Source organism: Borostomias antarcticus (assembly GCF_949987555.1).
Source record: "Borostomias antarcticus genome assembly, chromosome: 4".
Lineage (NCBI taxonomy): Eukaryota > Metazoa > Chordata > Actinopteri > Stomiiformes > Stomiidae > Borostomias > Borostomias antarcticus.
Genome location: NC_140237.1, coordinates 18700734 through 18725391, shown reverse-complemented (window position 1 = coordinate 18725391; position 24658 = coordinate 18700734). Strand labels below are relative to the sequence as shown.

Sequence of the window (24658 nt, the reverse complement as noted above, 5' to 3'; positions counted from 1 at the left end):
AAGAGAGAGCTGGAGAAAGTCTCTCCTTCCCTCTGCTCTCCACCCTTACTGGCCTCTCAGACCCTGTCATCCCTCCCACTCAGACAGAAGAGAGACAGAGAGAGAGAGACCGAGCCCACCCCCCCCAACCCCTCAGAGAGCCCTCCCATCTTATCCTCACTACAGCGGCTCATCTTAAATGTGCTGTGACCTTGATTTCTTCGGACACTCACTCTGGATTGACGTGTTAATTATTTGATTTGTAGGCAAGCAATGCGCTGTTTACCCAACAGCATGGAAATGGCTCTGTGGATGGGAGCGAGAATATCAATTGGACTGGCATTTCTCGCTTTGAACCCTAAGCAGAGAGGCGAGGGGGGGGTGTAGAGAGAGAGAGAGGATAGGTCGGCTTAATTTTTTTCTTCTGTGGATTAAAGGCCGAAATACACTACGAAATACACCAAGCTGACAGTTGGAAGAGAATAGTGGGGATTCTAACTAGAGGCTTGTTAGGATCTTGAAGCATTGGGGCCTTTGCCCAGAAATCTTTTGATTTTTTTTACATTGCACATTAATATTAACGTTAAGGGAACTTGTCATCAGGAATTTCATTGTTGATAGCCATGGCCTTGAGAACCCTATGGAACCCTGACTTAAGCCTATGATATACTTGCTTTTACCTTCGGAAAAAAAAAAATATGGTAGGGCGATAAATAAATAATTTCTTGATCCCGTTTGAATTGCCATGCATACACATATGATGTCTGTCAATTTTTTTTTTTAAAGTCGCAGCTTTTCACAAGACTGTAAAGCAGCTATTCCAGAACGAGTTTAAAATGATTAAAAGAGGTGAAAATCACTATTAGTCCATGTTGAGAGCTGTAGCTACTGTATGAGAAAGAAGAGTTAGTCAGTTCTGTAAGAGCGGCATGCGAGATCCCTTTGCAAGTTTTTGGTGAGTGTTAAACGAGTATAATGTCAGCTAGCTAATATTAGCTAACTTGCGAGTCAGTGTTGTGTGCTATGTCGCCCTCTCACTTGTGTGTAATGTGTCACTGTGTGGCTAAATAAAGACCCTCCCTCTTGGGTCCTGTAATTATAACTCAGTCAGCAGTCAGTTGGGTCTGCTGCTCGTGGAGTCTCCATTGCAATGATATTTCCAACCGGTAGGCTCATCCTCAATTCCCAAATTAATATTCTGAAATGTTTCTTGGTATCTTTGCGAATCTCACGATTATTTCCAAACAATAGGATGGACTAACCACTTCCTTGTTTTTGATAATCACGCCATTGTGAACCGGTAGGCAGGGCTGGACAACACATCAGCGAGTATTTATGAACAGGCGAACGGGAACGGATGATTGAGGGGGCGTGTGTGAATGGATGATTTAGGGGGCGTGTATGAATGGATGATTTAGGGGGCATGAGTGAATCATGGATGATTGAGGGGACTGTGTGAATGGATGATTGAGGGGGCGTATGTGAATGGATGATTTAGGGTGTGTGTGTGAATGTATGATTTAGGGCTGTGAGTGAATGGATGATTGAGGGGACGTGTGTGAATGGATGATTGAGAGGGCGTGTGTGAATGGATGATTGAGGGGGCGTGAGTGAATGGATGATTTAGGGGGCGTGTGTGAATGGATGATTGAGGGGGCATGTGTGAATGGATAATTGAGGGGGTGTGTGTGAATGGATGATTTAGGGGGCGTGTGTGAATGGATGATTTAGGGGGCGTGTGTGAATGGATGATTGAGGGGGCGTGTGTGAATGGATGATTGAGGGGGAGTGTGTGAATGGATTATTTAGGGGGCGTGTGTGAATAGATGATTTAGTGTGTGAATGCCTTTGATTATGCAGGGGCAAACAGGGCAGTGGTGGAGACAGAACTGTCATACTTTCATGTAACGATCTGACGGTTCACTGGGGTGCCAGACTGCCAGTCTGGGCTAGGCCTGACAATTTCAGGTTTTTAATTATCATTTCATTTCATAATCATTTCCAACTTCAAATGTCTGAATTAAGATTTGATTGTCAATACAACAAACAAACCTTAGAATGTTCGGACCAGCGCTTGTCTGGTATGATGCTGCTCAGGGTCTACTGAGTTTTGGAGCTTTGAGGTTTTGGAGTTTTAGAGTGGACTCATTTCTTATTTAGACATTTTTCACTTTTAACAAAACAAACGATCCCTGTTGTGTCCATAAAGAGCACAGCGCACAGAGCAGTGAGGCAGCTTGTTACCGGGGATGTGCTGTTTGATAGATATTTCTTTATTTTTCCCCATGGGGAAATTTCTGTTTCACAGCAGAGTAAAGTTCATAAAATATGCAGAATAAGAATACATAATAAATAGGGGATTAATAGGGTGGACACAATATACAAATAACTAACAAAATACAATACTCACACAGTATACAGTATTAAAAACAGTTAATAAAGGAAGTCCGTCACTGCACACTAAGAGCTATCCAGTCCAGTTGAGTTCATTAGTCCTATAAAGTTGCCACGTGGGCCTCAGAGACCTCCATGCACGCTGGGGGAGTCAGGCAATGTTATCCAGCCGGATGAATATAGACCTCCATGCGTGTTATACAGCCCAATGAATACAGACCTCCATGCGTGTTATACAGCCCAATGAATACAGACCTCCAGGCACGTTATACAGCCCAATGAATACAGACCTCCAAGCGTGTTATACAGCCCAATGAATACAGACCTCCATGCACGTTATACAGCCCAATGAATACAGACCTCCAAGCGTGTTATACAGCCCAATGAATACAGACCTCCAGGCACGTTATACAGCCCAATGAATACAGACCTCCAGGCACGTTATACAGCCCAATGAATACAGACCTCCAGGCACGTTATACAGCCCAATGAATACAGACCTCCAGGCACGTTATACAGCCCAATGAATACAGACCTCCAGGCACGTTGTACAGCCCAATGAATACAGACCTCCATGCACGTTGTACAGCCGAACGGCTGCAGGGATGAAGGTGCGTCTGAAGCGCTCCTTTGAGCACCTTGGCCGGACGAGGCGGCCGCTGAAGGAGCTTTTCAGGTTGCACACCTCCTCATGTAGGGGATGGGACGGGTTCCCCAGGATGTTGCCGATTTTGGACCACATCCTTCTCTCCGCCACCTCCTCCAGGCTGTCGAGACGTACTCCTACAGCGGAGGCCGCCTTCCTGATCAGCTTATTCAGCTTGTTTGCAGCTCCAGAGTCCATCCCAGTGCTCGTCCTCAGCGAGGTGGAGATTCAGTGGTGTTGGAGTTGGAGTTGGCATGCATGCAAGGCACTCTGGGATAGCTGAAGAGCTTGTTGAAGTTGTTGGGTTGTGTGATCGATGAAACGCAGGTCAGTAGGTGTAGAGGAAGGGAGAGGAGAAGAGAAGAGTGGAGAGGTGGGGATAATAAAGTAGGATTTTAGAAAAGGAAATAGAGAAGCCATTTTTATTATTAATATTTATTATTAATATACGGAGTGAAGAGTAAAGGTCCTATACTAAATGGGACTGAATAGAATCAGTAAGAATGCTTTGGGTTCTGTTTGAGAGAGTTTTCAAACTGCAGGCCAACAGAGGATTGTCTATCTATTAAAAGTGAATGTCAACTGTATCAAAGGCTTTGGACAGGTCAATGGACAGAGCAGCACAGTCCACTGTCAAGAGCACAGACAATATCATTCACAACAGCCCAGCGGCTGACACGCACACGAGAGCTCTGTTAGTTTGTTGTGGTGATGGGCGGACATTTTAATGTTTTATGTACAGTATACTTGACGGGTGCTAAACAAATTCCCCTCTGGGGCAATAAAGGTTTCAATCAATCAACAAGGGATGCAGCTGTTACAGTACTGTGACCAGGTCTAAAACCAGACTGAAAGTATTGAAAATACAAATTCTACCGAGGAATAAATGAAGCTGACAGTTAACTAAAGGCTATTATTGGATAAACAAGAAAGCTTGGAATTTGGGCGGTAATTATTAATGCCTCTACATTCTCCACCACTGTGTAGTGGAAGCTCATGAGAAGACTTCTCTCAGCAACAGCACTTCTTTAAACATGATGTAACATCTCACTACGGCTGACCTGCAGCACTATGCCCGGCGTCGCCAGCTTTATCACGTCAGCTCGTTCTGTTTCACTCCACAGATCAGTCTGGACATCCACCCGTTCAAGCCCAGTCCCACTCGCCCTGATATCGGTCGTTCCAATCACAAGCGTTTATCTAATATGGGTTAGGCTTGATACAACGACTGTACCCACTTAATACAATGATAGGAAGACTGACCCACGTTTTGTTGCTCTGATTAGTTGTAGGTCTGTCCGATTGCATCCAGAGGCATTAGCTCTGCGACCGTTTATAACACCCCGGGAAATCGTAAATAAACTCAAGGGCTGCACTCCGAATCGCATACTTTTTACTACAGCTGCCCGTAGAAAGTATACGTACTTTGCGTCCTTTGCGTTCTACCTTGCCATAACATTGCACCTTGAAATGTTATGACATTGCACCATTCATTTTTGGCATGGAAGTACATGATTCAGAACGCAGCCATGATTTCCAGACCATCCTTTTTTGCAAATTGGGTCTGGTGAAGCCAGGGCCCCATTCAAATTCGGCGAACATACTGTAGCAAACGTTCATGAACCTTTTTTCAGTTAGCTTTGTGTTCGCCATGAACGTTTGCAAACATAAGCGAACGGTCAGTTTGCGTTGAACAAAAATGGATGCTGGACTAAGGGAAATGTAAATTGTATGACTGAATGTTTGTGAACATTTGCAAACTATTTTAAACTGTCTTCATTTAGCTTTGTTCGCCGTGAACATTTGCAAACATACATTAAGCGAACACAAAATGGATGCTGGACTGAGGGAAATGTGAATTGTATGACTGACTGAATGAATTAATTGAATACCAGAGGCCCTTTTACTTCTAACTAACATTAAATGAGGTTGTACTACTGGCGAGACCAGGCTGCTCGATTGAGCATTTGTGTGACGATACCAGCGGGCTCTAGACCGGAAATCAATTGAATAAAAACCAGGCTCTCCCCCGAGGGAGATCATTACTAAAAAAAACACTTATTCCCAAAGAAACAAAGAGTACACAATACATGTAAACAAATACATACAGACACTTACAAGATACACCTACTATTCCCCCTTGCCACCCACACCCAATTAAAACTCACTGCCTTAATGAACCATCAATTATCACCATAAATACGCATTTACCTTTGGAAAACAACACTCATACACATACAGACACGACAGAACAACCTCGAACAAGCAAGTTGTTTTAGAATCACACCCTGTAAGGTTTAAATCACAGTCTTGAGCCATTATGGAGGATGCCATATGGAGGATGCCCCATATGAATGGACTTTTATGTCTTTTTCTATGTTTTTGTACATAATACGAGTGGTTGATTGTATTTAGAGTGGCTGAATGTATCCTCTTACCCAGCCCCATCCCCTCTTGCCCTCTGAACAACTGTTACATCTTTCAATTGGAAACATGAGCTGTCCTAGTACTTTCATTAGTGTGGTGCCATGGACACCGTACAACACATCTCTCTCCACGATATATGTTTATCTACCTCCAGCCGCACTGCCAGAACAATGATCATTGTGTTCATAAATTTGTATTGATCTCTCTTGATGCTGCAGTCTATTTTTGTGTGTGTTTGTCTCCAGACGCCTGCAGCTCTGTATCCGTCCCTGATTGGCCGATTAGAATAGAGGGGCTGCTGCGTCTGCCTGTTGCTATGCTGTCGCTAAGTGACAGATTATTAGTGTTATTGATGGCAGGTGGAACCATCGCACCAGAATAGCAAGGAGGTGGATGGAGTGAATGGCGTGTGAGCATGCGTGCGTGTGCATGTGTGCACACACATACACACACAGCCAAGTTGAATTCGTTAACATCACTCCTCCTACCCCCCACCCACACCATCAAATGTCTTTTCAGTATGTAGCAGGCTAAAGCGCTAGATTTTAGTAGCGTAGCTTAGCTGGCCAAAGCAGCGTATGAGAGCGGCTTAGCAAAATGTTGGGGACGCGCCGGACAAAAGCACCACATTTTTTCCACATGTTCTCCATCACCATAACTTTAAATATTTGATAGGAGCCACGTCATCAAGATGGCGGATGGCGGCCATCTTGGACTTCAAAGATGGTGACCATGTAAAATCTATAAGTGCCAATATCTCCGGTTCCAAGCCACCTAGAATGTCAATCTTGGTGTCAAAATATACATTTTCTGGGTCAAGGAATGCATTTAAGCTAATTAGAATGTCACCAGATGATTATTTGTCATTTGCCAAAATCAAATAAATGTGTTCATTCTAGCAATGAATTTACATAATTTTCTACTCGGTTAGCGGTCAGACACAAGGATAACATGCATTAATTGGATTGAAATGTATTAACAAATCAAATTATCTCACATTTACAGCTGCAAAGCTCTGTGCAATTCCACTGTGCCTTCTTGCAACTGCACCTTGCACCACACCCACTCAAGCTTTTGCAGCTGCACTTCACCAGTTCGCTGCAGGCTTTTGAAGCCATGGGGAGAGTACTCCACACAAGAAGCCAGACCTGGTTGTCTCCATCCAAGGTCCATTCCCATCCTTCTGGACTGGTTGTCGGCTGATGGGCCAGGTCAGACGTTTCCCAGATCCCAGACTGGTAGGCAACTCGCTTCACGTGCTGCACCAGTGATTGCATGCATATACGTCTTAAAATGTATATTTTGACACCAAGATTGACCTTCTAGGTGGCTTGGAACCCGAGATATTGGCATTTATAGATTTTACATGGTCGCCATCTTTGAAATCCAAGATGGCCGCCGTCTGCCATCTTGATGACGTGGCTCCTATCAAAAATTGAAAGCTATGGTGATAGAGAACCTGTGGAAAAAATTGGTGCGGCGCAAATCTTTGCCTCGCGTCACGTGCACGAGTTTGACCGTGGGATCTCATGTGAATTCTTCGCCCGAGTTGAAAATGTTTGTTTATTTATCACCTGAGGCGAATGTCATGCTATTCTCGTTGCGTCATGGTGTATGTCCACTAGGCAGTGACGCACAACCCCCATTTTGCGTGCCCACCACGATTGACTCACTCGTGGGCGTTTCACTTCCTGTCACCCGCTTCCATCCACTTTATTAAGTTTTAAAGTCATATCAGGCGAGAAAGTAAGGATGTAGATTCTCAATATGTGGTCAGTTTATCAAAATAAGCCCTGACTTCCACATTTGGGGAGATTGCTGGCCAAGGTCTGTTTGCCCCTTTCACTTTTACCTTCTCCCGATTGGACACACCACGAGAAATTCTATCCTATTTTGTGCTAATTCAAAGCGTCTAGACTTCTCACGTCACAAGCGAACACATCGCCACCGGAACTTAATCATCCACTTTGAGATTAGTATCATCCCATGTCGATTGTGCGAGTGAACATGCAAGGTCATTCACCTCATTTGCGCTGCCCGGTGCAACCTTGCATCTACTCGTGTCTTTGCAGTTGGTGTGAACACAGCTTTACAAGTGTGTGCGTGTGTGTGCGCGCATGCACGTGCGTACGTGTGTGTCCATGTGGTTTAATGTGTGCTCTCCATCGCCCCCTAGCGCTGCTGCTGGGTATCTTCCTGTACACGCGCTGGCGGAGCTACAAGGGGCTGAAGGAGGGGGTCTACCACGTGTCGGCCAACCATGACGGCTGGGAGGACATCAGAGAGAACGTGCTCAACTACGATGAGGAGGGAGGAGGGGAGGAGGACCAGGTAAGACCACCAGCCCTAGTGTGTGTGTGTGTGTGTGTGTGTGTGTGTGTGCCCGATTATGTATGTGTAAGTGTGCGGTGTCAGTCAGGCCCACACACCCCTTGTCTCCCCACTCTTCATCCAACCACCAGCTAGCAGAGAGGTCTCTCCCCACAACCCCCCTTAGTTGAGACAGTGACGCCCCCCCACCCCCCAGCTTGGCCCAGAGTGCTGGAAGAGGGAACGACATCGATTTAGCCCCCTGCCTCTATGACGATCAGAGTGGGCCGCGATCGGGAAGTCGCTCAGAGGTAACTCAGCCCACTAAGACCGTGAAAGAGAGCCACAGGGGGACTGCTGTACATTATAGTCCCTGGCCTCCACGGGCCGACGCTTCGTGGAGTTCCGAGGGAGTACAGCCTAGAGCCTCTGCCTCCATGGTGACCGGAGGGTGGATGGCCCTTCGTAGATGTTTCGGCCCACGATCACCACGGAGAGCCACAGAGACTAAGCAAGTGAAGGTCCCCAGCTTCCACTAGCCGACGCATAGTGGAATACCAGAAGAATGCAGCAATACCCCCGGAACAGAGAGCAACGACGACAACAGAGACGACATCGACAGAACACAGGTGGAGCAGGGGAGGAGGTGGGGCGAGCACACAGATACAAGCGATCAGCAGTAATGGCAAGAGCGAACAATTACATGTTTTGACAGCTTAAATACATGCACTCTAGCGTGCTGGACCAATGCTATGACAGCTGACAGTCAGCTGGTGGGTTGCGTCATTACGGGGTGTGACTGATCAGCCTCTGCCAATAAGCCCGGCATTGATGTCCGTGCCTTGCCTGAAGTTGCGTCGGAGACTTCACTTTTGTCGCTGCTTTTTATTAAATCAAATACTTATTTATTCAAACTTTTATTCCTGTATTTTATTTTTCCTGCATTTTGTTTTAAATGTCCTTTTTTGCATTTCGTTTTATAAGACCTTTTATGTGTAGCACTTTGTCGTGATGCTTTTATTGTCTCATGTAAAGCACTTTTAATAGCCCTGTTGCTGAAATGTGCTATACAAATAAACCTGCCTTGCCTTGCCTCCCACCTTAGCTGAGACAGAGACCCCCCCCTAGCCCTGATAGAACCCCCCCCCCCACCCCTCCTCCTTAGCTGAGAGGCGGAGGCTATTATTACTTTGATGGAGTGTTTGTGCAGCGCTCATGATCATCTCCCTCAGCCCATTATGTGATTATGCCATGCTCGGCAGCCCAGCCGTCCTTCAACCAGCTCTCAGATGTCTGGGACATGAGTGTGAGGGTGGCCGGGGCCGGGGGGGGGGCCGGGGGGGGCCGCGGGGCTCTGCACTGTTCCTCCTCGTCATGTAATCAATTACAGAACAGGACAGAACACCCACGGCAGTCTCTCCCTCCTCCACTCTCCCTCCAGCCCTCAGGGACACGGCATGCTGCTCAGCAGAGAGCAGCGCGCTGCCAGGGGAATGGGGGAATCAATGTTGTGTTGGTATGATTAGGAGTTATATAAGAACAGATGTCCTCGGAACTGGGAGGAATATACTGTAGATAATATTTCTAATATATAATATGAATAATATTTTAATGTATTTATCTGGGTATTAAGTGTCTATTTGCTTGTAAAAACACTATGTAATACATCGGAATACAAATTAATACAAAACATGAATACAAAAAAAGTAATACAAATATCTTAAGAATAAAAAACAACAGTAACGGTCAGTGGTGTTGGCAGTCTGAAGAGAATCTGAGGCACAAAAAATACAATGAAAACCTTTAATGAATCATGGACCAAAATATGCATTTCTTGTTTTTAAGAAATTCATATTTTGGTTGGTACTTTGTGTGACCTCCCTTAGAACACAAAATTCGCTTTGGTACAAAGCTGTCATTTTAGTAGTCCTGTGGCAAATGCTTTCCAAGCTTCTTGCTGGATTACAGATTGTACTATTATTATGATTATGATGATGATGATGATGATTATTAGCAATATGATTATTATTATCATTATGATTATTATTATGATTATTAATAATAAGTATCATATTTAAGTGTATTGACTGTAATGTTATATAGTGTTTTTACGATCAAATAAACACTTACTGTCCAGATAAATACTGTAGCTTTAAACAATGTTCTTAGGGGGCCTAAGACTTTTGCACAGTATTGTAGCTCTTCACTTCCTCATCTGCCCCAGCCTCTCTCCCTCCTCCTCCTCCCTTCTTCTCCCTTCTCTGTCCCTCCTTCTCCTTCCTCCCTTCTCTCTCCCTCCTTCTCCACTCTCTCTCCCTTCTCTCCTTCCTTATTTGTCCTCCCTTCTCCCTCTCTCCTTCTCCCTTCTCTCTCCCTCCATCTTCTTTTTTCCTCCTCTCTCCCTCCCTCTTCTTCTTCTTCCCTTCTCTCTCCCTCCTTCTCCCTACTCCCTTCTCTCTCCCTCCTTCTCCCTTCTCTCTCCCTCCTTCTCCTTCTCTCTCATGTCCTCAGTCCTCACCCTCTCCAGCTCCCCTGCCTTTCCCCCCTCCCCCCTCCCGTATCCCAGGCTAGCTTCTCACTGCCCCCCCTCCCTGACCAGAGACTCTGTCAGGGCGCACTGCTGCCTCAGTAAACAGAGACAGGGTGGGGAACTCAAACAGGTGGAGCGTTTTGGGAGAGTTGTTCAGCGTCGTCTTTCTCCCCATCTCTCTCTCTCTCTCAACTTCTTTCAATATTCAGATCTGTATGTCTAATCCTTTGTTTACCTGTCCTTGTCTGTGTGTGTGCGCGTGTGTGTGTCTGTTTGTGTACCATAGAATGCCTACGACATGGCGGAGCTCCAGAAGTCTCTCCAGCCCAGCCCCGCCCAGCCCATCCGCTACAGCCACGCCCGCGCCCTCCACCACGCCCACTCCCACCCACGCCACCCTCCGCCCCACCCCCAAGACGCCCTGTCCAGGGCGGGCGCCTCCGGCTCCGCGCCCCCTTCCTCCGCCACCTCCACGGCCGGCCCTCGCCGGGACGTGCCCCCCCCAGCGCGGCCCCACGCTCAGGGGCAGAGCCGGCCCCCGCGTCTGGCCCGGAGGAGCCTGTCCTTCTCCAGCCAGGACCTGGCCCGCTACCTGTGTGAGATCATCCGCGACGCCGACCAGCACCCGGAGACCGGGCCCTTCGACTCGCTGCAGGTGTTCTCCACCGAGGGCGGGGGCTCGCCGGCCGGCTCGCTCAGCTCTTTCAGCTCCGCCGGCCTGGAGGAGGCACGGGAGGAGCAGGGCGGAGGAGGGGACACCCTGAGGGAGTGGGGGCCGCGCTTCGAGAAGCTCCGCGCCCTCTACGAGAGGGCCGAGGCCAGCGACCTCTGAACTCGGTCCCGCTTGCTTACGGGCGGCAAGGAGGGAAGACATTCCGACTCTGCCAGTCATCCCAGAGGCCACCGAACACCGTCACGACGCTACAGGAAAGACATGGAACCAGTAGGAAAGCTTCAGAAGACAAAAGGAAGGAAGGGAGGAAGGAAGGAAGGAAGGAGGGACAGGCAGGGAGAGGGAGAGAGAGGAAGAGGGGGACAGAGAAAGCTAGAGAGAGAAAGAGGACAAAGAGAGAGAGAGAGAGAGTCTGATCTCTCTCTTCTCCGGGATCTTTTGTTGTTCTCCAGATGCTCTTGGCTCCGCCCGGAGGAGCCTGCAATATGCTAAGCATCCCTGGCTGGAGCTGTGCTTTTTGGATAATAGGACACGTCGATCAATGACTCAGACTGATGAACGTACAGTACAACCCGGCCTAGCACACAGACACGCCCCTAAGACGTGCCCCTCTCTCCAATGGTGAATGACTGATGTACTGAAAGACTGGCGGTTGACAATGATTCAGATGGGACTTGTGATTCTGTTCATCAGTGAAATGTGAGGATGACCCTGGCCCCTCCTAGACCCTGATATGTTGACTTCTGTTATCCCTGTGTGTGCATCTGTGGTATAAAAAAAGTGCTTTGACATTTTGATACTTGTTTTTCAGTGGCCGACCCCGGCCATTGTTTGCAGTGTTTCGCTGGCAGGCTGTCTAAAGTTGACGGGAAAAACTCATATAAGTTGTTCTACTATTCTATTTTATCCATAACTCCACTTGATGGTCGGTTCACTGGGCCGTGCCCCCTCCTGAGACAAGACGAGGAACAGACAGACATGAAAGAGAGGGATGAAGAGAGAGGGAGGGAGAGAGAGGGAGGGAGAGGGATGGGGAGAGAGAATGGAGAGACTTGAGGGAGAGAGGGATGCGGAGAGGGGAGCAAGGGGAGGGTGAGAGGGATGAAGAGAGAGGGAGGGAGAGAGGGATGAAGAGAGAGGGACGGTGAGAGGGATGAAGAGGGGAGGGAGGGAGGAGGGAGAGAGGGGAGGGATGGAAAGACGGGAGGGAGAGAGGGATGGAGAGAGAGGGATGAAGAGAGGGGAGAGAGAGAGGGATAGAGAGGGGAGGGATGGAAAGACGGGGGGGAGAGGGGTGGAGAGGGAGGGAGAGAGGGATGGAGAGAGGGGAGGGAGAGGTACTGAGAGAATGGAGGGAGAAGGGAGAGAGAGGTATGGTGAGAGGGGATGGAGAGAGGTATGGAGAGAGGGGAGGGAGAGGTACTGAGAGAAGGGAGGGAGAGCGGGGAAGGAGAGAGGGATGGAGAGAGGGGAGGGAGAGAGGGGAAGGAGAGAGGGATGGAGAGATGGATGGAGAGAGGAGAGGGAGAGAGGGGAAGGAGAGATGGATGGAGAGAGGGGAGGGAGAGAGGGGAAGGAGATGGGGAGGGAGAGGTATGGAGAGAGGGGAAGGAGATAGGGATGGTAAGGGGAGGGAAATGTTTGCTCTGTTGCTGTTTCATTACCCTCCTCAGGAATACAGAACACGCAGCCCAGGGGCTGTAGAATACCAACGACGCTGGCTGGGTGGCCAAGGTCAGTAGCCTGCAGATATGACTGGGGGGACAGAGTGGAGAGGATGAGAGGAGGGATGGTGGGAGGAGCGGGGGAGAGGAGGGATGGAGGAGAGAGGGATGGAGAGATCGCAGGGACGTGTCTGGTGTTAAGCACCTTTGTGGCTGGATGTTAAATGGGCAGCTGCTGTGAGGAGCACCGACACTCTTCGGGTCCGGGAAGGGGGGCGGGTTGTTGCACCGCAAAGGGTTCTGGATGAATAGAAAGTCGTGTTGCCTCCCCTCTGTGATTGAAGTCAACCCCGTATTTCATGGTATCTCCAGGTTTCCGTGGAGCTCCGTGTTGCGAGTGCGATGGAGCAGTGCGAGCGATGGGGGGGGGGGCACGTTGAAACACATCATGTGTCTAATCCCAACGCAAGATGATGCCTCGCAGTCATGCCGGGAACCAAAGCAACCTGCGAGTTTGAAAAGTCGCTTGAGAGTCTCTGATTATGGATTTCAGAAATGTGCTGATTCTCTTGACAGAGAAAAAAAACCTGAGTCTAGAACAAGAGAAGGGAACGGGGGAACACTGCAGTGATTTTTATAGACATCGAGTCCTACAGGGGGAACATGTGGTGATTGATCTATAAAGAGTAAGGTTCCTAGGGAACTGCTTCTATCCAGTCCAGAGGGGGGAACTAGGTATGGAATTTCATGAGTTTTGGGGAAACATTATTCTGAGGCTCTGATACAGATGGGTTCTAGATGTCCTGTATTGATCCACTACCCTGGTCAGAGCTGTAGCAGTGTTGATAACTCAACGGTCTCATTTTTTATTGGCCTCTCAAAATAGTGTTTCTGGGATGTATGGCAGGGAGATTCATACTTTCATTTGTACCATAAATGGCTTGGACGTTGTGTTAAGAATACAGACATACTGTTGTGGAAATGTTACGTTTTTACCTCATTTGTACATTTAGTGGTATCAGTGGAAGAACTATGGGTCACTTGCTGCTTCAATGACAAATAGTGGATTTATCTTTTTAGCATTTTCATGATGAGCTTTGCATAGTTATATTGGTGATTTGTACAGTATTTGCATCAATCTTTGTTTCTCAATAAAGTAATGTATTTGAATCAGTACTTGTCCCGGTTGTTTGTGTACATTGGGGCTTCAAATGTGGCTTCACAGAAAGCAACATCACAGAAACAAGATCTAGGACATTTGCTAGGATATCTTGTTTCCAGACTTCATGCTATTTTCTTGTTTGCAGACTTTGTCAGGGAGTATTTCCTCCCAGCCAGAACAGAGTCAGACAGTGGACTGAAGATGACAGCACACGTACAAAAGCTTTTTATTACAAAGCAACAAAGACAACCGGGTCTGTCTCTGAGTTTAGGGCATGGTGCTCCATAATGATCCATCACATTCACATAGAGGAAGATGACATCAACAGAGAAATGGTATATCACACAACAACAACTAGTGCAATTTATCCAGACACATCAAACAGAAACCAAACATTTACTGTGTGAGCAGACAAACTGGGTGACCGGAATAACAACTAAGAAGCATGAGGTGAAGGGGAGTCACAGAACAACCACCAAGAGAAGAAAGCGAAACAGCGAGTGATGGTGTAAGGAGGGGCAGACTGTTCTGTTCTTTCATTAGATCTACTCAATTTTGGATGGATTCATACAAGCTACAAATGAAAGTTTGAAAAAGAAAATTCCAAGATTAATAAGATCTCTTTTAAACATCAACATATGTATTTAGTTGTGACACACATCAGTCCTAAAAACAGAGCAGTTTGAAATAGTTGTCATAATTATGTATACAGTATTAAGATGCAGTATTGTTAGTTGTTCGTCTTCAAGAGTAGGTGATGTCATATCTACAATACCATACATGTACAGTATGTTTGGTCTGTACTGTATGTATGCATATGTATTGATGTGCAGTATGCATGTATATAAGGCGCTCTCATACTTGAAAAAAGTCCATTATTTATGAACATGAGCTGAACCAAAAAAAAATCTTGACATATTATGTAGAGCATGTAGTTCTGTGACATCACCTTGCCAAGTTCAGACCTGCCTAGATAATTACTCCTCAGAACTAGCGTTAAATGGCTAGGTTTAGATTAAGAGGCCTAACTCTATACTAAGGATCTACCAGTCTCCCACAATAAGATAATGAATTAATCCAAGTCTTGTCTTAACCTGTGTCTAGCAGACTGTCTTGTAGCCTACCAGTGTTTCATACTGTTCCCAGATTACTGTAGTTAATAAAATGCAACTCCTGCCCATGAATGCATTTGGTGGCTCTATGCGCGTGCACGTGGCATAGCAGGACATTTAGTATTGCTGCATCTGATAGGTCAAGAACTTTATGCCAGTCCAAACCCTGTGTCTCTGTGACCTTCCCATGTTGAGATATGGCTCGCTCCTGAGGCCAAGTCCAAAAAATGAATGGGCAACCCCATGTTTGGGCGGCCCTGTGGCGCCCCCCTCAGGTCATAGCCAGCGGGGGGCAGTTCGGTGCACTCCTGGCTCTCCACCAGCACCCCCCAGTCCAAACCCTGTGTCTCTAGCGCCCCCACACAGGGAGCTGGCTTCGCTCAAAGTTTGGTTTAAATTCATGGATCTGCCCCGTGATTTGGATCTGATCTAAAATGTAATGGGTTCCAAGGTGGCCCATGCTACACCCCTCCACTGGGTTTCATGAAAATCGATCGGGCAGTTTTTGCGTAATCCTGCTAATGAACAAACAAACCAACACACGCCACCGAAAACATTACCTTCCACCCGGCGCTGCCGCTGGGGCAGAGGTATTAGTGTCAGGCAGCTATACAGGACAAATCAATGTCATCTTCAATATTGATCTGTTGAAAGATCTCATTAAAATACTAAAAGTGGCTTAAATAGTCCAACAGTTTTTTTTTGTTTTGATTGAACTAATAAAATTAAACGCTCCAAAAATGTGTCATTAGTCGACTCGTATTATGCAAACAGGGCAGAATGATCTCTAACAAGGTAACCTAGCACCTTCTTAAAAAAAAAATATTGTTTTGTTTTCGTTATAACATATTAATCCCTAAGGGCAAATCGGTGTTCTGCTCTTCTACATCCACTTAAAGACAGAGGAATTCATTTTCACAGTGAAATGACTGTTAACCAATGAGACAATGACACTCAACGTTCAACACAAATAACATGTCTAAAAACAGCATGACTTCCATGTGCGTTTCTGTGTGTTGAGAGACAGGGACTTCGCTCATCAGCAACCACTGTGGCAACATGGAACACAACACACGCACGCACGCACGCACACACACACACACAGGTCTGCTGCATAATTACCAACAATGCTCTAGTTTTTCAATCACAGCTTCTCCCCTCTTTCTTCTCTGGTTTCTCTGTTTGGAAGCAAGAGATGTGTGTGCATGTCTGTCTGTGTATGATGAAGAGGTATGTGTTTGTGTGGGAGAAAAGGTGTGTGCGCGTGCGGTGAAGAGGTGTGTGTTTGTGTGGGTGAAAAGAAGTGTGTGGGCATGTGTGTGTGTGGTGAAGAAGTGTGTGTGTTTGTGTGTGTGGGGGTTGAAAAGAAGTGTGCATGTCTGTGTGTGCGTGTGTGTGTGCGGTGAAGAGGTGTTTGTGTGTGGGTGAAAAGTGTGTGTGTGGTGAATAGGAGTGTGTTTGTGTGGGTGAGAAGTGTGTATGTGCATGTGTGTGTGCATGTCTGTGTTTGTATGTGCGTATGTGCATGTGTGTGTGTCTGTGTGGTGAAGAGGCGCGTGTTTGTGAAAAGAAGTGTGTGTGTGTGTGTGTGTGTGGTGAAGAGGCGCGTTTGTTTGTGTGGGTGAAAAGGAGTGTGTGTGTGTGTGTGTGTGTGTGTGTGTGTGTGCATGTGTGTGTGTTTGTGTCTGTGGTGAAGAGGCGTGTGTTTGTGTGTGTGGGTGTGTGTGTGTGTGTGTGTGTGGTGAAGAGGCAGAAAGAGCTCTTGGCAGCTGCACCCACAACTGAACCGCCCTCTTTAGAATCCACTCTGCTCACCCCACCTGGGGACAGGGGTAGAAAGGGATCACGACATGCGGACGAAAACACTGAAATATCATTTTCAGAGCCTGGAACGTGCGCTCACTGACGGAGAGCGCAACCATCGACAGACCAGAGGAGAACCACTATCATCGCTAGAGAACTGAGACGACGCCGGATCGATATAGATGTCCCTTTCTGGAAGCCGATGGGCCGGTGAAGGACAGCTGAAGGACGAGAAGGGAGGCTACAGATGGGACCCCTCCTAGATGTTCTTTGGCCCGCGGTAGTCTAGTGCGGCGGTTCACACATCAGCTGCAGTACCACTCGCAGCCTTGGGAGGGAGTAGTAATACTTTGTATGCTTCGCTGTGAAAACGGAAAACGCAATGTTAAGTAGCTCATTATATGGACCCCTATACTTCAGCCTACTCGAATGAACCTTATTGTCTTGGTTGTAGGAAAAGCTCAAAATTCCAGTATCTCCTTCTCAAAGTCAATTCTAGTATCTCCGTCTGAATGTAATTTACTTAATATATGGTCCTTCTTATGAACTTATCTCTACCGAATCGGACATCGACTTGAAGTGTGTCACTGTACACTTTCTTCTGGAAAGGAGAAGCTAGTGATGATCCATGTGGTTGGGTTTACCACCAGGACCCAGATCATCAGTCATTCTCTACAGTTCCTGTGGGGATCAGAGTCTCCTGACCCTCTGTCTGGTGTCAACAACAGAGTGCCCACGCCCGTACTTTAGACTCCACACGGAGAGGAAATGACCTTCCGTGTCTGTTTAGATAAGACCCTGTCAAGAATCCCCAGGGAGGATAGGATCATTCTCCTAGGAGACCTCAACGCCAGGCTCGGCCGGGACCAACACCTCTGGAAGGACACAATAGGAAAAGAAGGAGTTCTGCATCTCTCCAGATGTGCTCAGTACGACTTCACCAGCACCAACACTCTCTCTCTCTCCAGATGTGCTCAGTACGACTTCACCAGCACCAACACTCTCTCTCTCTCCAGATGTGCTCAGTACGACTTCACCAGCACCAACACTCTCTCTCTCCAGATGTGCTCAGTACGACTTCACCAGCACCAACACTCTCTCTCTCTCCAGATGTGCTCAGTACGACTTCACCAGCACCAACACTCTCTCTCTCCAGATGTGCTCAGTACGACTTCACCAGCACCAACACTCTCTCTCCAGATGTGCTCAGTACGACTTCACCAGCACCAACACTCTCTCTCTCTCCAGATGTGCTCAGTACGACTTCACCAGCACCAACACTCTCTCTCTCTCCAGATGTGCTCAGTACGACTTCACCAGCACCAACACTCTCTCTCTCTCCAGATGTGCTCAGTACGACTTCACCAGCACCAACACTCTCTCTCTCCAGATGTGCTCAGTACGACTTCACCAGCACCAACACTCTCTCTCTCTCCAGATGTGCTCAGTACGACTTCACCAGCACCAACACTCTCTCTCTCTCCAGATGTGCTCAGTACGACTTGACCAGCACCAACACTCTCTCTCTCCAGATGTGCTCAGTACGACTTCACCAGCACCAACACGCTCTCTCTCCAGATGTGCTCAGTACGACTTCACCAGCACCAACACGCTCTCTCTCCAGATGTGCTCAGTACGACTTCACCAGCACCAACACTCTCTCTCTCCAGATGTGCTCAGTACGACTTCACCAGCACCAACACTCTCTCTCTCCAGATGTGCTCAGTACGACTTCACCAGCACCAACACTCTCTCTCTCTCCAGATGTGCTCAGTACGACTTCACCAGCACCAACACTCTCTCTCTCCAGATGTGCTCAGTACGACTTCACCAGCACCAACACACTCTCTCTCTCCAGATGTGCTCAGTACGACTTCACCAGCACCAACACTCTCTCTCTCTCCAGATGTGCTCAGTACGACTTCACCAGCACCAACACTCTCTCTCTCCAGATGTGCTCAGTACGACTTCACCAGCACCAACACTCTCTCTCCAGATGTGCTCAGTACGACTTCACCAGCACCAACACTCTCTCTCTCTCCAGATGTGCTCAGTACGACTTCACCAGCACCAACACTCTCTCTCTCTCCAGATGTGCTCAGTACGACTTCACCAGCACCAACACTCTCTCTCTCTCCAGATGTGCTCAGTACGACTTCACCAGCACCAACACTCTCTCTCTCCAGATGTGCTCAGTACGACTTCACCAGCACCAACACTCTCTCTCTCTCCAGATGTGCTCAGTACGACTTCACCAGCACCAACACTCTCTCTCTCTCCAGATGTGCTCAGTACGACTTGACCAGCACCAACACTCTCTCTCTCCAGATGTGCTCAGTACGACTTCACCAGCACCAACACGCTCTCTCTCCAGATGTGCTCAGTACGACTTCACCAGCACCAACACGCTCTCTCTCCAGATGTGCTCAGTACGACTTCACCAGCACCAACACTCTCTCTCTCCAGATGTGCTCAGTACGACTTCACCAGCACCAACACTCTCTCTCTCCAGATGTGCTCAGTACGACTTCACCAGCACCAACACTCTCTCTCTCTCCAGATGTGCTCAGTACGACTTCACCAGCACCAACACTCTCTCTCTCCAGATGTGCTCAGTACGACTTCACCAGCACCAACACACTCTCTCTCTCTCCAGAAAAACAAAACAAATGTAAGGCATCATGGGCCAAATCCCAATGTTCCCCCTCAACCCTCACGCCTTGAACCCTCACAGACTTATTAACGTCACCTGGTAGTGGTTGAGTACGAGAGGCTGTGAGGGTGCGGAATGGGACAGCACGTCTCCCTTTAGGACAGCACGTCTCCCTTTAGGACAGCACGTCTCCCTTTAGGACAGCACGTCTCCCTTTAGGACAGCACGTCTCCCTTTAGGACAGCACGTCTCCCTTTAGTTGATCACAACCGTGTTTACATCAAAACATTTCTGTTCACCTTGTTGAAGTAATTTAATGTTGTGGTCATAAAGCGATAAATAACTACATTACTGATTGTGATTCTTGTTTGTGATGGATGCAAAAGTATCTTGTTACTCAAGAATGACATTCCAACACACATTTCTGTTTTGCACAAATACCTTACAGCAAACTCTTTCCATTCATGCTGGAAATCTCAATTGAAAGAACACTGCACACAGACATCTAATTTATAACCATAGCATACATATTTTAAAACAAATCAAATCATACAAACCCATAGGGTTGAACCATTATGTAAGAATATTCAAACCAAAATAATTATGAGGCTAATTGTGCAGATATCAATAACAGCTGAAAATATGAAATCGCATTTTGTTTTGTAAAGTGAAAATTAGGGCTCTGTGATTGTTTGTTTCCCGTTCTACTGGTAACTGTGTGTTGATGAACTGGGTAATTCCCACAGGCAAAGTTAGCACAAGTGCAGCCGTATGGAAAGGGGGCATAAAGGGCTCAACACAACAGAGAGCCCTTGTGCACTTAACGATTTGAATGGGGACGGCACCAAGCCCTCACGCACTTAGCAGGAACACGCTTTAAAGTCTGTGAGTCCGTGAGGGTGGACATTGGGATTGGGCCATATAGACACCCTCATTCCCAACTTACACAATATCTGTAAAAACACCCTTGTGTCCAAGTTCAGAAAACACCAGGACTGGTTTGATGACAGCGACACAGAGATAGAAAAGCTCATTAACCCCCCCAAAAAAACAACCTTTAATGCCTGGTGAAATGATGTGACCTGCAAGGAGCTCAAGGGCTCCTGGTGGACAGAACAGGCTCTGGAAATCCAGACTGGCAGACCCGGGTGACACCGACGTCCAAGCTGCCATTAACGCCCGATGGAAAAACTTACAGGAACTCGCCGACCGTGACAGCACAACCACAGCAGACATTACCGGAGACAGCCCCCAGAATCCCATCACAGAAGACACAGGGGAACCTCCCATCCAGGCTCAAGATAGCTTCAGGAGTCTTAAGAACAACAAGGCCACCTTGTCTGTGTGTGTGTGTGTGTGTGTGTGTGTGTGTGTGTGTGTGTGTGTGTCAGTGGGTGAAGAGGAGTGTGTGTATGGGGTGAAGAAGTGTGTGTTTGTGTGGGTGGATGAAGAGGTATGTGGGTGTGTGTGTCAGTGGGTGAATAGGATTGTGTTTATGGGGTGAAGATGTGTGTGTGTGTGTGTGTGTGGATGAAGAGGTGTGTGGGTATGTATGTGTGTGTGTGTGTGTGTGTGTGCGTGCAAGTGTGTGTGTGAATAGTTATAAGTGTGTGTGTGTGTGTGTGTGTGAGAGAGAGAGTGAAGAGGGGGGTACTGTGAATCCTTGATGAGGAGTCCTCCTCTCCTTCCTCCTGACCTGTTGAGTGGAGGCTGTCTGCTCGCTCCTCTCTGTCCTCCCTGACAGTAAGCTGGCTTTTATATGCATGTGCTGCTGTTCTCTGCCCCAATCACACCAGGCTCCAATCACAGCCCCTGTCAGCCCGCCATGATTACACTGTCATCCTCACCAACCACACTGCCACACTCCGGGAGAGGTGGGCACCGGCTGTGTGTGTGTGTGTGTGTGTGTGTGTGTGTGTGTGTGTCTGCGCGGGGTCGTGGGATGATCGAGAGGCGGCGGGGGCCGTCTGGCTAGCAGCCCCCCCCCCACCGGGATAAATATACAAAACAACAACGCGAAGCCGTGTCGTTTGTTAGAACCCCCGTTTCCATAGCAACCACATGTTAAACGTTAAATATGCAATCGCCGATGCCCCCTGCTGTCTCCGCGGGAACAGATGGGCTACGTGACCGGGTGCCCGTGCTCCAGTCAAGTGAGCCACAGCTGGCGCGGGCGAGCGAGGGAGGGAGAGAGAGAGGGAGGGAGGGCGGGAGGGAGAGAGGGAGCGTGGCTCGCCCTCAGTTCATAATCGGCGGGCGTGCGTCGTCCATCGTTAGCCGTGTCGGGATTCGAGCCCGCGACCCCCCCCGCTGGCGCGGCGTCATCCCTGGGCTGAGTGCTGCTCCTCCAGGGCCGGGCTGGGCTTGGCCCTCTTCTTGCTCTTCTTCAGGCGGTACACGTGGAAGGTCTTGTTGTGGAACACGCGTGTGAAGAGCGCCGCGTACGGCGGGTGGTCGCTTTTCACGGCCTCGCAGAAGCGAGGGTGCGGCGCGGCGACCAGGTCGGGGTCGTTCTCCCCCGGGCCGTCCATGATCTGGACACACACACACACACAACACACACAACACACACAACACACACACACACACACACACACACACGTCACACAGGGTGGTAGGGTGTTGAATGCAATATGGGATTCACGGAATTTTAACTCTGGGAGCAATGAAGAGGGAGGCAGAGAGGGAGAGGAAGACAGTGGATGAGAGAGAGAGAGAGAAAGAGTGAGAGAGAGAGAGGGAGAAAGGGAGAAAGAGAGAGGGGGGGAGAGAGAGAGAGGGGGGGAGAGAGGGATCCATCTGTCTGTAATGGAACCCTTTCAGACCATCAGATCAGACTGAATGACAAGGGATGGCAGCCAACACAGTATTTACAGACAGAACACACACGCACACGCACACGCACACACACACACACACACACACACACTATGGAGGGTGGAAAGTGCCACGTTTCGCAGGTCTGCGTATGAGTGTGTTTGTGTGTCTGTGTGTGTGAGTGCGTCTATGTGGAATTAGACGCACACGCACACAGACACACACACACGTTCATTCGAGTGAACGAACGAATAAAGTTGTGTGTGTGTGTCTGTGCGTCTAATTTTTCACTAAGTTCTACATAGACGCACTCACACACACACAGACACACACACACTCACACCTTACCTTTCCTAAAGATATATGCAAATCCCAGCGATCTGATTAGCTGATTCCCTAACTATGTCATTGCAAGGATAAGGTGTGCGTGTCTAATTTTTCACTAAGTTCCACATAGACGCACACACAGACACACACACACACACACACGCAGACCTGCAAGACGTGGGACTTCCCACCCCCCATACGCACGCACGCACGCACGCACACACAAACCCCTCAACCCCCACACTTCCACGCTCACACACATTTGTTATTAAGATTCATATCCCATAAAAGAAAACCCCTGAGATCTAGTCTCTTACACCTTATACACCTTAATGTTTTCTGGTTGCAGAGAGATCACATACATGTCCGTTGGCCAGGTCCAGCAGGTCTCGGAGTCTGCAGCCGCGCGCGTGTCTCCTCTCGTAGCAGATGCTGTCCTCCATGACCAGGAAGTCCGCTCCCGCCCCCCGCAGCACGCGGTGAACCTCCCCCGGAGCCTGCCGCGCATACACCTGGTACACCTGGACACAGATAACACACCTGGTACACCTGGACACAGATAACACACCTAGTACACCTGGACACAGATAACACACCTAGTGCACCCGGACACAGATAACGCACCTGGTACAGCCAGACACAGATACACACCTCGTACACATGGACACAGATAACACGCCTGGTACACCAGGACACCGATAACACACGTGGTGCAGCCGGACACAGATACACACCTGGTACACGGGAGACAGATAACACACCTGGTACACCCGGACACATATAACACGCCTGGTACACCCGGACACATATAACACGCCTGGTACACCCGGACACAGGGCTGAAAATTAACCCGGACACAGGGCTGAAAATTAACACTCGCCAAATTTCTATTTGGCGACTTAATTTCGGAGGCTATCCGCCACACTGGCGGGTAAATGTTTGTACCAATAGAGTCATGTAATAAATTATGCGTGTGATGTCGTCACATCCATGCCATAGGCGTTCTGTTTGCTGTGTGTTGCACTTAAATAGCTCCCCCGCTGCACCATATAAAGTTTTCAGTCATGACTGTTGCGGAGCCTCATGCACTAAGAGAGACTGGTGACGCGAGGCTACTAGCGCACAGAAAATTGTTCCCATTTACCTCAGAGGATGCGTACTACTACAGTCAACACCTACAGTAGATGTGTACCATCCTGTCTCTGGGCTTCCATAGCATACCAAGCCACTGTTTCTCAGAAGGGATGTCTTTGATCGCTTGTCATGTAGCTTATAAACTCTGAAGACAGTACTGGTTCCTCCTTGACTGACTTCACTGGTCATCCAGCCATAAGCGTAGTTTTAGGTTTGGACACTGTCGGCAAATGCTGGAATTTTGATTAGGCAGCAAGTAAGATTGAAGTTATTGAACAATAGGGAATACAATATGTTGACCGACAATTATTTTTCTGTACAGAGTTGTATCAATGATAATAGTTTAGTTTGCGTCCTACTAAATGCCTATGTAAACTGTAATGTTAGTGCTAGCTGGTGGTGCAGCTAGTCAGAGCTGTATTAGCTATAACGTTAGGTCTCGTAAACGTCTGCTGAGGCAGAGATAAGGTTAAGGTGCTGTAATGTTGTCATAATAGTTGTCTTTAGCTAGTAATAAATCAGTTTTGGTATAACCGTTGCAAACTCCTAGGTTTGAGCAATGACTAGCTAGGTTCACTCGCCCACTGAATTGCATAGCAGGCTAAACAAACGAGACGAGACGTCTGGTTTGTTTATGCAATTCAGTTCAATAGTCCAAGTCCAGCGTAATCATATTTCATATGCTACACAGAACAGGCTGTAGGCTACACGGAAAAGAGTGTTTCATGTCTGCAAGTAGTTTGATATTGTCAATCATTTCCCTTTTATGACCAGAAAAAAAGAAGACAAAAATGGACATTAGAATTGTTTTGGTCAAAGCAGCAGAAAGGCAGGACCAGGAGAGGCAGGCAGAAGATGCATCAGGGTTACAGGTGAGATTATAGTCTGACTCAACAGATGTAGGTTTTGTGGATAAACCTTGTCATTCGTTGTCACATTGCCCAATCAGTGGCGATGGAAATTAATCTGATTCGGCCACCACCCAGATTCAATCCAGACTACGTGAAACAACAACAACCCATTGTGT

General features: G+C 47.9%; 2 protein-coding genes across 2 annotated transcripts in view; one reads left to right on the top strand and one right to left on the bottom strand.

The window, feature by feature from the left end:
* Positions 1-11118, top strand: part of LOC311307694 (neural-cadherin) — a gene marked incomplete at both ends in the record, with an annotated part of 210051 nt that extends 198933 nt beyond the window's left edge. Inside the window, 2 exons of the mRNA XM_084436544.1 lie at positions 7623-7777; positions 10573-11118. Of these exons, the coding sequence (XP_084292670.1) occupies positions 7623-7777; positions 10573-11118 (701 nt within the window). The remainder of the gene's footprint in view (positions 1-7622; positions 7778-10572) is intronic.
* An 8134-nt stretch (positions 11119-19252) lies between these two features.
* Positions 19253-24658, bottom strand: part of dpy19l3 (dpy-19 like C-mannosyltransferase 3) — a 46873-nt gene continuing 41467 nt past the window's right edge. The window contains exons 18-19 of the mRNA XM_084436575.1: positions 22860-23018; positions 19253-21887 (exon numbers count right to left, since the gene is read on the bottom strand). Coding sequence (XP_084292701.1) covers positions 21675-21887; positions 22860-23018 — 372 coding nt within the window. The 3' untranslated portion in view covers positions 19253-21674. The remainder of the gene's footprint in view (positions 21888-22859; positions 23019-24658) is intronic.